Here is a 19,041-nt window from a genome sequence, read left to right on the forward strand (position 1 = left end):
AACCTACATGGAACAAGAAAAGGCCGACAATACAGCACTCTATGGATAGCCCTCAAATGACAATGCTCAATTTACAATCATCATGGTCTCCAGACGATAGTAGACATCCTAACAAACCTAATTGCGACAAAGACATTCATCATAACGACGATAACTCTTACTATGGATCATCAGATTCAGTAATAACCGATTCTCGACCGTCTAATTTCCCTTATAACTACGAAGCTCTTCATCAATCTTCTATGCAAAGACGTCCAATGCGTCGCCCTACGCAAGTGATATATGCAGATGAACCAGATGAAGAACGACTTTCAAGACCTCCATATGGCGATGGACAATGGGTTCTCTTATCTACTACTAAGGGATATAGAAACAAGAAACGCCACCGAGCTCTTGATTTATCTGAAGAGAACATGGTACCAACAATAACATCTCACCAATCTGTCTCCTTGACAGTTTTGCCATCTGATGACGCTCACACAAATATGACAACTTCACACGGCGGCCTACTAGAGGTGGAGAAGAGTTTTCAAACAGTAGAAGAATCTAAGCGTGATATGGATAAGAAGTATGATTTACAGACGGAGACATCAGATGAGAGACCTGTTAAAAAGAAAGTATTAAAAAAGAAAGTTCTAACAACAAGTTCCCCAGATAGTGCGACAGTTCTAGCTGCGGTAGGCGCTGGTATGCTCCCAGCAACAATGGCTATGGTTGTTCCAATGATGTTAGGAAAGAAACGACGAAGACGGGATATTTACGGTCCCCAATTATACCAACTACAACCAAATGAGTAGAATTTGTAAGTTCCAAAAATGCGTGACTGTGATTGTAAAACTGTGTGTATGTTCACAATTATTTATTATGTAGTTAAGTACTTATATTTAAGGTAAATAAAACGAATATTATGAAAGTTAATTAACATGTTTTAATAAATAAAATAACAAAAGTAAAGCTATTTACATAATTAGCATGTAGTGAATGTTACTTTCTATTTAATTGCAATAACAACGACAGAATAATGTTTTAATTGTAATTATACATAAGTGTTTCTTAGAATACATTACACATCATTGTAATTTAAGTTATGCTTACATTACCGTTTTGAAGGGTTCCTACGTATTAATTAAGAACTTCCTCAAACAAACAGCTGAAAAATTTCCAAAATTTCATATTGAAATTAATAAAATCTTGTATGATGAAAATATAAAATATAGCATATTTAACATCATTTAACGATTGTTTTCCTTGAGAAAGTACGAAATAACGGATACATTTTTCACACACCTTAGATACGTAATCTTGTCATTAAAATTTGCATTAAATTTGCTTATATTTGTAATGGGCGGAATAAAGACAAATATGAAAAAAAACATTTACTTTTTGAAAAGTATGTCATTATAAAAATTGATTATGAGATACTCATTAAATACAAGCTGGTCCAACGACCAACTAAAGCCTTTTACATTCCATTACTAATCATCAATCATCGGTTTAGACTTTTGTCACCACGTTTGATAAGATTTTGTGTATATCGTATACATATTTTGTTGTTATGGTTTGTTCATCATCTTCATAATCATGTCAGGTACATCTATGCCGGTATAAAAAAGTCCAACCCGGTATAAAAATCTACCCCAGGATATATGTTGAGGACTATAACGCGACCCCAAGACTTTCCACTGACATTGGAGTCACAGCTAATATAAAACGTTATTTGCTATTCCTGAAGGATTATGTGTTCCTTAGACCATAGAGTTGTTTATGAGATTCAATTTTTTCGTTATTTCTTTGTATTTATTGCCTTTACGTGAGGGCTGTTAGTACTCAGTGTACTACATGTAAAAGTTTTGTGTAATTATATTATACTTTCATTTTACAGTGTATAAAAATTTTGTGAAACTGCGTTTTACTTTTCGATATTTTTATGTTTCAGATTGGATTTAATCTATTTCATGTATTATATTTGTAGAGTGCTTCCCCAGGACGAGTGTAGATATTTCCAGTTCTAATTGCTTCCATCAGATACTTGACGCTGAATAGACAAGTTATCAGGAGCACTGAAATAAAAAAAAAATAATTGTTAAACATATTAGCTTTTCGGTATTTTTAACTCTTTGAAAACACAATGTAGCTATAGACAGTAGGTAATTATCAAGGCGTATAACCCAGAGGTCCCGGATTTAATTTGCAACGAAAAAACGGTTTCAAGGTACAGATACCGGCAAACATCTTGAACAAATATCCTCGCCTGCGCTAAAGCGATTTTTAGGTATCACTGAGGGGCGGGGGGGCTGTGTCGCGCGACGGCGGGAGAGTGACGTGTCGATCGCATTATCGTATCGTATTAGTAGATCAGTTGACGTTTGTGTTTACGATGTGCAAACTTTCCCCCACTCCCTTGTTTAATGCTCAAGAAGTGTGCCGGTATCTGTACAGAAGATTTTATTACACATATATTACGAGCCTTTGATGCCATGGCCTTACCGGCCTTAGACGGCGTCCAGCGCTTACATGACGTGAAAATAAGGAAAATGTAGTTTGGGGTCTAAGCACCATATATCTGTTTTAGTAATAAGTTTCCTTTAAAGAGATTTCAGTTTTCTGGTTATAATCAAGGAATTGCTGACAACGAGTAGCAAAGGACCGGAGTATGAATTCACAACCTCGGAGTTGGTCGCACAGTAAATCTATTGATTTAGTGCTAACATTTCAAATACAGTAGAATCGTCTACACAATAACCTGATCACCGATAAAATATACAAACCATCAGATGCAAATATAAGTCCTAGCTGTATCCAGCCTGCGGTAATGGCTTCCCAAACTATTAATCCAATTGTGAAGAATATGTGGAAGAAACTGTAGATGAAGAAAGTTGTTATACAGCACTCGTTTACCTGAAACATTGAAGTGTCAAAATTAAATACAGATAGCTAAAACTTCGATTTTGTTCGGAGTAGAGACTCTTGGGCCGTGGGTTCAAGTGCACAGGTGCTGATTAAAGATTTAAGTTGGCGCCTGGTAGATAGTACCGGTTACCCCAGAGCTGGTGCTTTCCTCGCTCAATGAATAAGTACAGAAATACAGCGAGGAAATGCTACCAGCGTTAAAGGTACACTGCCACAGGGACCAGTTCAAACAGCAATGTTAGTCTAATTGACTAAGCGTGCATTTTCTTTATTTGTGCGCAATTAGCATTTACTCTTGTGAAAGCAAACATCGTGAGCAAACCGGAATGTCTCAAAACCCAAGACCTCTTTAAGACAAAGATGATCGAAGAAACGGATGCAAAGACCCATATAGGGACGCCACTACATTTTTATTATTTTTTTTATATATTTCAAAAGAACCTTAGAACACTATCAGACATTTAATATCACTAAATCAACGCTTTTACACACACATAAATACACACCCACACCCTACACGCTCTCTGTATATATTATTGTTTGTAAACTTTTAATTGGCGTTTCGATTCCAAAACAATTTTGTAAGGTTTTTCTAAATACTTATTATTCTCAAAAATGTTTTGTTTTGATCTGGGTTGAATTTTTCGACCTGGACCTGATAAGTCCGTGTTTTTATTTTCATAAAGGCACAGTTTACGTGAATATAATATAACATATTAATTATATATTCCTGTCTCTACAATATGATAGGTATTCGAGTTATCCCATAAAAGATACAGAAATTATTTACTATCAACAGAGCAGGAGGTACCCTCAGGTCGTTCACCCTATGCAGTAATGATCAACCTTTTGGTTATTTGTGGTCTGACTAACAAAAAAAAACCTCGCCATATTACGGAAAATAATTGGAGCTAATTTCTTCAAATGGCAATAATCTTTTACTTTTAAAGAAGTTAATTCTACAATACTATAAGAATAAACTAATTGCTCTTGTATATTAAACTTTATTCCTACTTTATTGTATTAAAATATTGTTGCACTAGCCAATTTGAATGTGTATGACTTAGTGTTGCTATAATCATAGTTAATTTAGCGCCTGCAGAGTAGGTTTTTTATTTATTTGGTCAGGCTTTCGAAGCTGGTATCTCCTAAAATGCATTCTTCCTGTACATTTAAATGACAAAAAATACTCATAAAGTTGTACAACTAGTGGCCTTATTTGTTACCCCATACCCAATTGTCTAGTTGGGTATAGGAATATAAAATAAGAAACGTAACCACGGTGCGTTTTAATTGGTTGTGATTAGCCAATATCATCTCTAGTCCAATCACAGACACGCTACGTCTTTCCATTTGACCAATCACAGTGGAACGAAACGCGCTATCATCATTCTCCCGAAAATTTTGATAATCACGTGGCCTATAATCAATTTAAATAAAACTGAAAATAATTGTTACACTGACTACATTGGTATATCCTTTCACACCAAATAAATTATATTTATTTTAACATATAATATAAGGATGCATGTACAACGATTTTATAATATAATGGTGTAGATAAAATAATGTGTTGGCCAGCCCTGATTGATAATGTGTAGGTTTGAAACACCTTGTAGTCAGACATCAGCAAAAACGACTATACGATAATAATTACAGTATTCGTTTTTGTAAAAGATGAAAGCATAAGATAACATTAAATTATAAGTATATATATTTTTATTTATATCTCAACAACAAACATTATTTTTGGACTCGATCTTCAAATGTTTTAATATTTATAAAAGCACGGATCTCTGGTTTTCTTCTTATGATTACAAACAGAGGATAAGTTCATGAATTGTTAACAAAGGCGATTGTAACAAGGATATGGAATATATTACCTTGTAAGCTCCAACAGTAAATATAAGTCCGAACATAAATAATAATAGTCCAATTATGATATATGTTAAGTAATATATCATTATGACAATAGTGACTAAGTCCTTTTTGTCTTCGCCAAATATACTTTCGAGTTTTTCGAAATTGTTGAATTTTTCTTCGTGAGTATCATCTTTGGAAATAATGTTCAACGCAAGGAGATATAAATGGAAGGCTGCTACCGCTAAACTTACAATCTGAAAGACAAAATATGCTTATTTAAAACTCGATACTTAGCGCTACATATGACTCCGGTATGTCAACAACGCACACACACAATTAAACAGTCCGTTTCACAAGGCACTTTCTTTTGCAAACTCGCGAACTGTGGAATCTACTACGATACGACCTCCAACTATTCAAAGTTAGTGTGTCTCCCTTAAAGGCCTGCAACGCACCCACTAATATGGGTGTCCATGGGCTGCGATGACTGCTTTTTAATTTTTTAATTTATTTCTTCGACAATAAAAAAACGTGGCATTTTCATTTACAACTCGTCATTTGAGATTTCAATAAATTAATTTGCATAAAATATAAAATACAAATATTTCATAAATTCTCTTTAGGAAATTTTAATTTTAAAAATAGAATTTCTATAAGGTAATTCAGCCTTCTCACTCTCTCTCTGGCTCTGTCCCTTTTCTTCGACAAAAACGCTGCACATCTTTGTGACATTAATCCCTAAGATATCTAGATATCTATATCTATCTAAGCTTTAAAGGTTAGTTTATTGTCATTAAAACGTGTCAATCAGATGAAAAAAATATTAAAAGCATAAAAAGGCATATCGTATGGTGGATGTACTAAGTCATTCCCAGATGTATTCGAAACGGGTCCGCTGCTACTATTTCTCGTAGGCAGGAAATATGTTGGTGCGACCGTAATCAGTACTGATTTCTGATTAGTGTTATGCTGGCTACGTGAGGGGAAAAGGTTAAACTTGGCTTGAGTGTTTGGCATGTTGTCTATGATTGTAAATTTTAATGGCTGTTCAAAACTTGTTTAAATTGTCGAATACAATACACAAACTTAGGACTTAGTTAGACTTTGAATCTTACCCTTACACTCAGATTATAAATATGTCAAAAATTGATTAGAATTTGACGGAACTCATAGTAAGGAGTAGTCTAGAACTCGTAGTATATACGAGTACGCCGTAATCTTTAAAGTATACGTAAATTTTTAGGTATTCCTAGCTAAATTTAACAATATTAAAAGTCAATGTTGGATGATATTCCAATTAGTTTATAATCTGACCACGTCAGGTATAATAAAACGCCTGCAAATAAAATAATAGCAATTGTTTACACGCGCTTTTAATCAAAATATACTTACAACAACAATATAACCAAATACGATGTTTCCAAGCCGCAGGGGAAAACAAAATAGGAATTTTCTCGTCATTTTCGCTTCAGGATATTTCTGAAAATAAAGGATAAGGTTAATAAGTACATTAATATTAATTTAACGTATTTATAATCGACATTGATAAATTATTATTTTACCAGAGAATTATTGATCATTTTTACAAAAGAAGCCGCTCTAGGCTTGAGATATTTCAGTTCATATTTTGAAACAGGTAACTTTGCAAAACCCTATGAGATTTTTTCGCATCTGAGCTGAACAATATAATTGACGCCTCAATCACTGCTTATCAAGCTAGGCGAAGTGGCTGATTGAGCATTAAAAAATTACACGCCGAAACACGATTTTTAACAATAGCCGCTATGGTACCACTCGCCGTAAAACATCAATTCTAAAAAAAATTTGGCCCCAAAATATGTCACTATGTGCCCCATTTGGGAATGCCAACAACCTATACATCGAGTATTTTTAATTTCAGTAAAAAACTTACATGTCATGTTTAATTACGTCACTTGATCGATTAATAAAAACATGAACACGAGTGCTTTGACCGGTAGCCACATACTTTGTGCTATTTTTGGCTAATTGGTGTATCTATTAAAGTTGTAAAATTATCGGCACTTAACATCGTACGATGTCGTATTGGAGTCTAGAAAAGCATTCACCATTCTGTATTTGTTTTCTGTGGTCATAATATTTCCCAAGCAAATAAGCAAGTAGTAGTCGTTGCTTTTTAAAGATGTTTATGGTTAAGCGGTTGGAGTATAACACAAGGGCGGGAATAGAACAGATACCTATGAAGACGATTTTTTGTAATACCCTTATGAAATTATTTCCCTTATAAATTATGAAATTTATTAATTTAAAAATTGTAAATATTATCTTAAAAACAAAAGCTGAATAAACTGTTAAATAAATAAATAATAGATTAATAGACAAAAACATCAAAAATTGTAACAATTGTAAATATTTATTATGCGTGTTTGAATGTGTCAACATAGAACAGGGTCTAACTGCTAACCAGACAATAATAACTTGTCTATAGTTTAGTCTAGACAATGCAACATTTTATGTGTGTTTGGCGCCAACACAATTTATTAATATCATGAAATCATATTTGCGTTCGGACAATCGAATAGTTGTTATATCTATAACCTATGTTTGAATGCAAATACAAAATATGTCTATAATGTTGGAAAATTTGTTTCTTAATAAAATAATTAAACGATGTCTAAATTGTTAGATATTTAGTTTTATTACCCTGACTTGAGTCAACCCCCATCCTAGTGGGAGTGCCATGCTGCTGCTTTAGGGCTTCAGCCAAATGGGCAGGCACGACCGGGGCAGTACCACTGTCTCACGGAAAACCGGCGTGAAGTGATGCAATAAGTTCATCTTATTGTACTCGCGTTTCGTGCGGTGAGTGAGTCTCCCGGAGCCCATCAATCCCCCCCCCCCATAAGTATGAAGATGCAGTTCAAACAGAGATTACCCCAGGGGGGTACCACACGTTTACGCTGTGGAGAATCCCCTTCTGGGCGTCCATCATCGGAACAATTGGTATTCGATGGTGGATGCACAGGCTGCCCTTCGTATTCTGGGGGGGGCAAAAACTGCTCTAAAAACTTATGCATTAATAGGTTTCGGTCTCGGGGCAAACGGAAGCATTTACCTAAGGCAACCCCTTCCACGCTCACGGTGGACTTTACAAATGTTAGGGGGCTAAAAACTAACCTAAACGCGGTTCACTTTTACTTAGAAACTGCGAAGCCGGCCTTATTCTTCCTTACTGAGACTCAGATATCCTCCCCGGCTGATACTTCTTACCTCTCCTACCCGGGGTACAAATTGGAACATTCATTTGTGCCGCGGGCGGGAGTTTGCGTGTACGTTAGGGAGGATATCTGTTCTCGTCGCCTCGGGACGCTTGAAGGAAGGGACCTATCTAACCTCTGGCTGCGCGTAGACTGCGATGACCATCCGCGATTCTATGCGTGTCTGTATAGGTCCCATAGCGGAAATGACGAAACTAACCGACTCATCGAGCACATTCAAATGGCTACAGATTCCCTGCTCGAAAGGGTTCCTACCGCTGAAATCGTGATACTTGGCGATTTTAACGCCCACCATGCCGATTGGCTTGGCTCTGATACCACCGATCACGCGGGAAGATCCTTTCACGACTTTGCTTTAGCCTACGACCTGACACAAATGGTCCCTGCGATTACGCGAATACCCGATGTGGATGGTCATAAACCCTCTTTGTTGGATCTTCTGCTGACTTCACATCCGGAGAACTATCAAGTCTCTGTTGACCCGCCATTGGGTTCATCAGATCATTGTGTGGTCCGGAGTATTGTGCCTTCTACGCGCCCTTCACGGCCCCGCTTTTTGGGTTGTCGCCGTATTTGGCACTACAAGTCAGCAGATTGGGACGGGATGCGGTCTTTCTTTGCGTCCTACCCTTGGGGGCCTATGTGCTTTTCGTCGGAAGCTCCAGATTCCGTCGCTGCCTCTGTCGCCGAAGTGGTTCTGCAGGGCATGGAACTCTTTATTCCATTTTCTGCGGTGCCGATCGGTGGCAAGTCTCAGCCCTGGTTTAAACGTTCTTGCAAGGCGGCCTCGTGTCGAAAGCGAGAATGCTTTAAGGCATGGGCGGAAGCGGCGAAATCTCGTGATGCCAATACCAACGAACTTAAAAAAGCATATAACTCAGCCTCCAGGTCCTTCAAACGGGAAATCACTAAGGCAAAGTCAGAGCACATTGCCAGATTTGGCGAGAGATTGGCCCAACTCCCTTCAGGGACTCGAGCCTTCTGGTCTCTCGCCAAAGCTGTCCAAGGGAATTTTTGTCAGCCCGCTATTCCACCACTGCTCAGGGAGGATGACTCGCTGGCCCACACTGCGAAGGAGAAGGCCGACCTTTTAGGCTGTCTCTTCGCGTCCAACTCGACTTTGGATGACCGAGGAAGATCACCACCGACCATTTCGCGGTGTGATTCATCGATGCCGGAAATCACATTCCGGCAACGTGCTGTCCGCAGAGCACTATCTTCCTTGGACATTCATAAGTCGAGCGGGCCGGATGGTATCCCCCCAATTGTGCTGCGTACTTGTGCTCCTGAGTTGGCTCCGGTCTTAACGCGCCTTTTCCGGTACCTGTACTCGCTTGGCACTGTCCCGAAGTGCTGGAAAACCGCTTCGATACATCCGATCCCTAAAAAAGGCGATCGCTCTGATCCGTCCAACTATCGCCCAATAGCCATAACCTCCTTGTTCTCCAAAATAATGGAATCCATTGTTAACTGCCAGCTCTTGAGGTATCTAGAGGGCCACCAGCTGATTAGCGATTATCAGTACGGCTTTCGTCGTGGTCGTTCGGCTGGTGACCTTCTTGTATACCTTACACATAGATGGGCAGAGGCAATTGAGTCCAAGGGGGAGGCGCTGGCGGTTAGTTTGGACATAGCGAAAGCCTTCGATCGGGTGTGGCACAGAGCACTGCTCTCGAAGCTTCCAGCCTATGGGCTACCCGAGAAATTATGCGATTGGATCTCCAGCTTTCTGGCCGATCGGAGCATCAAGGTCGTCATCGACGGAGCATGCTCCGACCTTAAACCCGTGAACGCGGGGGTCCCACAAGGCTGTGTTCTATCCCCGACCCTGTTTCTTCTGCATATCAACGATATGTTGCAACTTAGCAACATTCATTGCTATGCGGATGACAGCACTGGGGATACTTTTTACACTGGCCGGGCAGGTATTTCTCGGGCAGTTGTCGATGAGTACCGGAACAAACTTGTGTCTGAAGTCGAAACTCTTCTACGTGGAGTCTCAGACTGGGGCAGACTAAACCTAGTCCAATTTAACCCCAAGAAGACACAAGTTTGCGCGTTTTCCGCTAAAAAAACACCCTTTGTCGCTACTCCTCTTTTCGAAAACACTCTTCTGAAAGCCACAGCCAGCATTGGAATACTTGGCGTTGACATATCGAACGACGTTCAGTTTCGCGGTCACTTGGAGGGAAAGGCTAAATTAGCCTCCAAAAAGCTTGGTGTGCTCAGCAAGGCGAGACGGTACTTCACTCCGGGCCACCGCATGCAACTATATAAAGCGCAAATTCGGCCCCACATGGAGTACTGCTCTCACCTCTGGGCGGGGGCTCCCCAGTACCAGCTCCTTCCACTTGACCGTATTCAACGCAGAGCGGTTCGAATCGTCGATGACCAATCCCTTTCCGAGCGGCTTGATCCTTTGGCGTTGCGTAGAGATGTGGGGTCTCTCTGCATCTTCTACCGCATTTACCATGGAGAGTGTTCAGAGGAGTTGTTCGGATTAATATCTGCAGCTGAGTTTCGTCATCGGACGTCGAGGCAGAGTACGAAATTCCACCCGTATCACCTCGACGTCCGCCGTTCCACAACTGAGCGTTTTTCAAGGCAGTTTTTGCCGCGCACCACCACTTTGTGGAACCAGCTGCCCAGTGAGGTATTTCCGAACCAATTCGACTTAGGGTCCTTCAAGAAAAGAGCGTACCGATTCCTGAAAGGCCGGCAACGCACTTGCGAGCCCTCTGGCATTGAGAGTGTCCATGGGCGGCGGTATCACTTAACATCAGGTGAGCCTCCTGCCCGTTTGCCCCCTGTTTTATAAAAAAAAAAAAAAAAAAAAAAATATTAAAAATGTTATTATATTATCATTTGCGTCGAATATATGTGTTACGAATATAAATTTATTGTATAACTTGTTTCATTTTAAGGAAATTTTGCGGTTTAAGCGTAAAAGTGAAACAGAAAACTTTCTAATATAATTTAAAATTGCAGTAAGTCTTCGAAGCGTAATTTTTTTTTATAATGTATGTTAATTTAATTTAGAAATATTTGAAATTTCAGTTTCATTGACCAATTTTAAGGTAAAAAATGTCTTCTAAAATGTATCAAACGCGAAAAAACTATTATTTTTGATAATGCTTTGAAGGGAATCGAATCAGTGCGAATAGATGGCGTGAGGTACGTGTTTACTGCCGTTAGTCACGCAAGCACTCTGCGAACAATGGCTATAGTTTTCATACAATAAGCAATGTGAGTGTTATTCTTGTATGTAAATAAGATACTATATGTAAAGTATATCCTTTTAAAACTTCCTTGACATGTTCTTTACTCTGTAAAAATACTATTATTTTTATTTACGTAAATCGTATCGTACGTATTAAATAAAGTGCAACAGGGCGAAAACGTGGGGTCACCGTGTGATGGTTGAAAGGATCTCTACGGTTCAGTGGATCACATAGACAGGGTAAGGTAGAGGTAGGCAGCGGGTCAGGGACGTCTGTAAAAAAAGGTCTTATTTGCTGTAAGGACCTTTGTACTGGCAATAAATGTTTTTTTATTGTTGTATCTAGAAAATACACTAAAAGGCACAATAGTCTAGGGGCCGTTCGTTTGGTGATTACGTCAACAGTCATTATTTACTTTTTTACACATATTACCAACACATTATACCTACATATAGTTGAAAGCGAGCATTTTCAAGGATTCCTACAAAAAAAAAATACGTTTATGTACGTATTTTGAGAGCTTTGCTTACTTTTGCTGACAAGAGGAAGGGGGCGGGGATAAATTGCAGTATATCTGATTACGTAGTACTTCACCGGCCCCCCATGAAAAAAAAATTCTTCAATAAATTACTAGAAAAGATCGGTTTTAAACCATGACCGACCAATGCAATCCGCCTTTAAATTCATTATTTTTTTATAATTATAACCATGCTCATCGGTTAACTTTACACATGTCAAGGAAGGTGAGAATGTAAAACAAAAGACGAATGACGTATTTCGTTTGATAGGTCATACGGAGTGAGATTCTGTCGTGTGTCTTTATTAGACTAGAGTTTTGACGTTATACGACATCGTGAGCATATAGTAGATACGCTTAAATGGCGACACAAGATAGGCGTATCATACAAGAGGGATATATAAACTGATTATCTCTAAACATAGAACAGCGTCTTTTCACGGAAATTTTCGATACAATGCAATTAAATGCTGGAACAACCTGCCACCTCCAATTCGAGACATACAAGGGATACGTCTTTCAAAATATAATGTAAAGTCATGTTTTATGTTTGATTAGGTAATTTAATTTTTTATTCTGTTTTTGAATTATTTTTATTTTTATTGTTAATATTTTGTTCACTCCAATATAGTATTATTGGTCCACTGAAAATCAGTATCGCTGGTAACAGCAACTTAATGCTGAGTTGGGCCCAATTTTTAGTAAAGTGATCGTGTTTGTATTTCTTTTGTGCTTTCAAATAAAAACGGGTTTCTCTTTCTTACTTTTATTTTAGAAAGAAAGGAATGTTTACGTAATAAAAGCAATACAAACAAAAAATAAAGCAAAAATGGGCGGGCCTAACTTAGCTTAAGTTGCTGTTGCCATTATACGTTTTTCATATATCTTAATTGTGATCTAGGAGACAATAAAATGAACGGATGTTAGATATTTAATATCTAATATTAGAGAATGATCCTGAATGGAGTTATTTGTCAATAGAACTTTATATTCTAGTATTACTCAGTCATTACTGAGCTCGGTGAAGAGTCTTAAATAAATCTTTTGAGTACTTTGAGGGTTTGTGATAAGAATTGTTGACACGTTTCGCGAATGTTTGGAACAAAGTCGGAATTTGTAAAATGTTTTGAACTCTGAAAGTGAACTTAAAAGGGATTATGGAATTATTGTTATATGACAGGATGACAAGTATTTAGAAGATTTTGAAATGTATTTATAAAATAACTTATCACAAAAATCAAAAATTACAACGGTTGGATAGACAGATTATGTAAGTAGTAGCAAGTTTTATTACTTGGAATTCAAACCCAGTACTAGATCACATATAAATAATAACAAATCATTGACATTCTGTTCCAGTATTTAAATAGAAATAATATCGTTCGATTGACTTTAGTTATGACGGGGTCAAAGGCCTTAGGAGCATCTCAAGCGCATCGAAGCGTAATAGCCTAAGAGTTGGTTTTTTTAGTTTTATTTTACAATTTTCAAAAATACTTCGGAAATAAAAAGTGTATCAGTAATAGTTGTTTAGTGAAACTACTTGATAATATATAATTCTGTATAGTTTGTCTTTCTTCGTTACAGCTAAAAATATAGAGAATTTTGCAAACTACATATTTTACATTGGGCATTTGATTTTATATGTCAGAGCAATGGCGCTTGTATCAGCTGCCATTGTCATTATAATTTAATAACATCAAAGCCACATTAGTTCAAAACCATTAAGTGGTTTATGATTAAGGCCATTAAGAATGACCGACGTTACTATTACAACAGACCATCGAATAGTCATTTAATTTGTAGATCTAGTAATATTAGCAAATCAAATAAACCACTTCACGGGTTTGAACTATTGTGTCTTTGATGTTATTACATTATAATGATAATGGCAGCTGATACTATCGCCATTGCTCCGACAAATATTTTATAAATTATTATTATATTCAGTTGTATTAATCACTAAAGTGAAAAAAATCGCATTAAAAAAATTGTATTTTTTTTTGTGATTTGTGATATACACGTTATCCATATCCAATTTTAAAAAAGTCCAGCTCTTTGTCTATTTTATTCTGGTGTATCGCGGTTATTGAATGCTCTGAGGTGTGTAAAGCTTGTACTATATTCAATCAAAAAATATTGTTATTTCTATCGAACGTTAGACTTGTACAAAATTAGACCAAAGGCGAATTTAGTACTAGAATGTAACGATGACATTTAGTTACATATTTATAAAGTATTATTGTTTAGGGAGTAAAAAGATCGCTTTATTTAATTACCCCTTTTATATCAGGAATGTTGACACCTATCACATAGTAATTTTTGTCTAGGCCGGAGTTAAGTTCGGTGACAGTTGTTTGAGGGATGTTCAGATGAAACACTTTGTTTAAAGCTGTCAACTTGAATCGTTTAAAACAAAAGCAATATAAGGACTTATAAAAAACTGTAACATATTTATGGGTTCTTAAATCGAAGTGACACTTATATAGTGATATATATAGGTTACCTATAGAGAATATAGCGATGTCGACCTATTGTACATTATCGAGAATGTTATGTCACAATTTATGAGTGTAAATAAAAACTAAGGGCTTATTTATTACAAGAAAATCTGAGGTACAATTTATAGTCAAATGTAAGACTATTATTTTTAATTTGCGCTTCTAACTTCTAACTAAAATAAAACTAATGTTAGGTTACATAACTCCGCTAAAAGTTACTACCTACTACCTACCTATGTTACTAGCTACCATGGCGTTGTTTTTGAATTTCCCGCGTTATGGAGACTCATTTCGATATAACAAACATAGTATGATATATACCCTGCAGTGTTGGATTAGTGGCATCAGCATGCGACTCTCATTCTTGAGGTCGTAGCTTCGATCGCCGGCACGAATAGAGTTTCTGCCTATCTGCGCATTTATTACTACGTATAGTGAAGGAAAACATCGTGAGGAAACCGGGATGTCTTAGACGCAAAAAGTCGTATGACCACGAAACGGATACAGAAATGTGAGCCCCAGACCTAAAAGGTTGTAGCGCTACTGGTTTTTCTATACAGTATTTAAATAAGTAATCAATACAGTTTTAAATTACAATGGGCAGTCCAGAGGCTATATGAGTCACATTGTTGAATGTAACGCTATCAATAATTTGCACCTTGTACAGCAGATGTGTATTGCAAGGGTTCTTTTATTATTCTGTTCACCTGCGTACAGTTGAAGACCTGATGTTTTCATAAAACTTAACCTCAGAATGTTAGCCACTGAAGTGAGAAAGAGTCTTGGCATATTATTGGTTCTGTCTCTTTGATGAACTTTTAGTTTAATGTAAAAACGTTTTTTTCTCTCTCTGTTGTAATGTTTTCGTTTCGTTTTTTGTTTTAATTGCATATTTTTAACTCTTCAGTTGATAAGGAATTTAATATTTTTACTGTGTTGTAGCCCTTTAGGCACCTAGTCTAAACTCCTTAGTGTTTTTTAAGTTTATATATATAAAGCAATAATAAATAAAATATTTAAAAAAATGCATTCATCACTCCCGATTGAGGATCAACAAAGCCACTAAAGGAACACTGGCCTAAGTAAACATGCGTAGGCTGCCTAAGCCGAAGCTTACTGCAAACTGTTTGCTTTTGACATACGATAGAAACTTTTACAGCTAAGTCGACTTTGAATCTTAGACCACAAATTATTTAGAATTCTGTTCCCCTCATAACATCCGTGATGGCGCGTAATATGTTAAATTACTTGTGCGATAAATTCATCGTTTACTTAAATTCCTACCCTGTTACCCTGGAAGAGATGACATTATGCGATAACGCCGACAATGTAAACACAAATTTAATTTTAACAAGGTTTATAATAATTAACTAAAAACATTCAAAGATCTTCCTAGATTTAAAAATCGATTCAATATAGGTACTACTTTTGGAAAAAAATGTATTATTCTATTAAAGATTTGAGTGAAACATTACAATTAATATAAATTTGAAAATATAATAATATATTTAAATAATCTGATGATGTATTCATAAAATAATATAAGAAATTAACTTTGATATGATTGTTAATATAATATGTAATTATGTAGTATGTGACAGAATAAGCGAAGTTTACAACCATATTATTTTGTACCAGCGTTGCAAATAAATTATTATTATTAAACATTGTCTAATAATGTCCTTCTACGTGGTTCTAATAATTTATCATTCTACGTGGCATACTACCCGTATCGTTTACCTACTATAACATAAAAAGTGTAGTACATGACTGTTTTTAAAGAATATGTTGGTAGTCAGTGTATTTATATTGTGCAGATAAAAATAATTACTGGACTGGACATCTCGTAGTATATTTTTAATTGAAGCTCCTAGAAGCAGTGTTGGTCTAGTAAATTTCAGCGTGCGACTGTCATCACTGAGGTCATAGGTTCGATCCCCAGCTGTGCATCAATGGACTTTCTGTGCGCAGTTAACACTCGCTCGTACGGTAAAGGAAAACAACAGGAAACTGGCATGTTTAGACCAAAAGTCGACGGCGTGTGACAAGCAAAGAAGGTTCACCTACGTGAATAATCATGAATTAGTAACCTGAGGCACAGTTCTATGAGGTTTTAGCGCGCTTTTTTGTTTATCAGGAATTATGTAGGACTCTATACAAAGAAATGATAAAATCTTTCCTCTTTATTTAAATATTTGCGTAGAAGAGATGCTTTCTTAAATAAAAAAACATATTAAATTCTTTTCTTCAATACTAATAAGTAATGCAAAAGGTCTGAAACAAGTATCACATATCGACTTTCATATCTAATTAAATTCGTGTTTGTTGAGAACCTCGAATCCTTAATTAGAAACTTGATACCGACTCAATCATTTTACGGGCAAGACAGGTATGTTATTGCCATTTGTACCAGACCTTTACTACCTTTAGGGGGCGTCCATAAATTACGTGAGGTGTTTTTTTAAATTTTCTGTACCTCCCTCCCCCCCTGGTGAGATGTCGTGAGATTTTATTCAACCCCCTCCCCCATCCCCCAATCTCACGTGAGATTTTTCAAAATGTAGGTTTCTTACGTAAACGCGTTGGATTGTTATTGTAAAAAGAAAAAAAAAATTGCTTCGTGCTTTATTTACAACTAAAACAAAATAAGTGAAATGTTGAGCGTTTAGGTATGGAGTTAGTGGGAAGTTGCAGAGATGGCCTTTAGGGTCAACCGTTTTCCAAATTTTTTTTTAATTAGAAAAAAATTGCGTGATATTTGCCGAGACCCCCCCTCTCTCCAACGTAAGATTAAATGAGATTTGACTCGACCCCCTCCCCCCCTTAAACACCTCACGTAATTTATGGACGCCCCCTTACTAGCTATCAAGTTTTCTTTAGCAATATTTACTCTCCACTTGTCAATATTTGTTGTGAAGTCCCGTTATGAAACTAACTAACCTTCTTTATGGTAGATTCTGTCTTGCCAAGCCAGGAATATTGGAGAAACTAATAAAATATTATAAATTCAATTTAACCGATTTCATTTAGGTATACACTTATTTAACATATACATTTTATTAATTGTTTTATAAGTGCACTGGAGATCGGTCATAGGGGTTAAAAAGTCAGATGAACTTGCCATAAATGAAAAATGAAACGGGCGCAGAAATGTGTTAGATCCGTTGGGATGTTACGGGACAATACAGTTACATACATTAGAATAAACAAAGTAGTAACCGGTCCATTAGCATTAACATACATAATACTATTAAGCATCACATATAAATATATTGTATGTTACACGGTACACCCAAGGTCCAGTACATTAAGACCATTCAAAAGGACCTTTCCTTAAAAGACGTTACTTGTGATATCAAGGCAATGTCAGCCAGGTAACAAGGTGACGTCACTTATGTACTTAAATTCACTTTTTCTTAAAGTTTATTAAAGACGTATGTGAGTAAATAATTTTAAGTAAGATGTTCCCCCCAGAAAAGCTTAGCTTAGCTAAAGATTCGTCTATTACTCGCAATTTTACAAGCTGTGTTATATTTGAATTAATTTATGACGAAAGAGTAAAAAAACATGAATGACACGTCTCAGTGAACATAATAAGATAATGTAATCAAACATTACAGTACTACCTGTAAACCGTTACACCGGTATAGATAAGACATTTAACTACCCATTGTTGATAAGAAATCTTTGTAAAACTAGAAGGCTTTACATAGTAAACAAAATTTATTACTTTACAATATATTGAAAGATAACACTAAAGCCAGACTTAATTCGCAAATAAGAATTTACAATAAAAAAATCATCATGTATTTAATTTCAAATAGGAAATAAACCGACAAACTTGTTTGTGGTACTAATTAAAAAGTGTAAATCAGACCAAAAGTTTAATCAAAATTGAATTAAATATTTTAATTATTCGTAATACCAGATATAAAATGCTACTCATGATATTTAAATCCGCATTAACACTGACCTTTACCAAGAAAGAAAGACTTACATGATATAATTCCTTGGTTTAACATTATATTGTACACAATACTTTGAACATCACAATCTTCACGCAAAGTATTCAATTCAATTTGAATTCACTTCGATTATTCGAATTTTTAAATTTAACATGCGCGTGCACACGTTCGTCGTGAGTCGTGTTCGAGGATCAACGAAGGCAGGTTACGTCACAAGGCCGCTACAACCTACACTTTGATCGGAATTAATTCTTGTACAAGGTCAGATACGGGCGTCGACTTATAGAAAAGTTTAAATAAGTCGTGTTCTCGTGAGAAATTTTGAACATCGGTACATTCTTATAGATATTATTTACGTTTATAGGTTTAAATACCATTGTGCCAACTGAAATTATTTGTTTATAATGTATTGTGTATGTCGGTTTTTATTACGTATATTGTAAGTATAATCATTTACTTCTATTCTGCAATAAGCTTACGGGCTAATGTGTATATTAGCGACCTTTAAATGCAATATTAAGCCTGCAGTATATTTATTTATATGGCGTGTTATATCAATTATTTTTACTTGTATGAACTACCTTCTTCCTGTTATTCAATTAGAGATGTTAGAGATGGCAACAGAAGTGTTTAAACTTAGGTACTATTAATGTTTATAATAATAATAAAGCCTGTTTTATTTCCAATCACAACAAAACAAATTATAATATACAGCTTGGATTATTTTATGGTAGCTGTACACACTCGGCGAGACACCCCGAGACAGGCCGAGGGCGAGAGTGTACAGTAGAGCTCTCGTCTCGCCTC

The 19,041-nt window shown here is 36.3% G+C and overlaps 2 protein-coding genes across 4 annotated transcripts in view; one reads left to right on the plus strand and one right to left on the minus strand.

Moving 5' to 3' along the window:
- Window positions 1-918, plus strand: part of LOC125051809 — a 1,797-nt gene extending 879 nt beyond the window's left edge. Inside the window, exon 1 of the mRNA XM_047652378.1 lies at window positions 1-918. This exon is cut by the window's left edge and continues 879 nt beyond it. Within this exon, the coding sequence (XP_047508334.1) occupies window positions 1-797 (797 nt within the window). The 3' untranslated portion in view covers window positions 798-918.
- Window positions 906-18,443, minus strand: LOC125051810. 3 transcript variants are annotated; one of them, XM_047652381.1, is made up of 5 exons: window positions 18,243-18,443; window positions 6,166-6,252; window positions 4,794-5,027; window positions 2,769-2,898; window positions 906-2,060 (listed from the first exon to the last, which is right to left on the minus strand). In XM_047652381.1, exons 2-5 carry the CDS (start codon window positions 6,232-6,234, stop codon window positions 1,954-1,956), a joined length of 540 nt encoding a protein of 179 aa, XP_047508337.1. In that variant the 5' UTR covers window positions 6,235-6,252; window positions 18,243-18,443; the 3' UTR covers window positions 906-1,953. The 3 variants fall into 3 exon arrangements, with proteins under 3 accessions (XP_047508337.1, XP_047508335.1, XP_047508336.1); XM_047652379.1 differs by having other exon boundaries at window positions 18,267-18,442; XM_047652380.1 differs by lacking the exon at window positions 18,243-18,443 and adding an exon at window positions 6,686-6,858.
- Window positions 18,444-19,041: the final 598 nt, after the last annotated feature.

Source organism: Pieris napi, chromosome 8 (genome assembly GCF_905475465.1).
Source record: "Pieris napi chromosome 8, ilPieNapi1.2, whole genome shotgun sequence".
In the NCBI taxonomy this organism is placed as follows: domain Eukaryota; kingdom Metazoa; phylum Arthropoda; class Insecta; order Lepidoptera; family Pieridae; genus Pieris; species Pieris napi.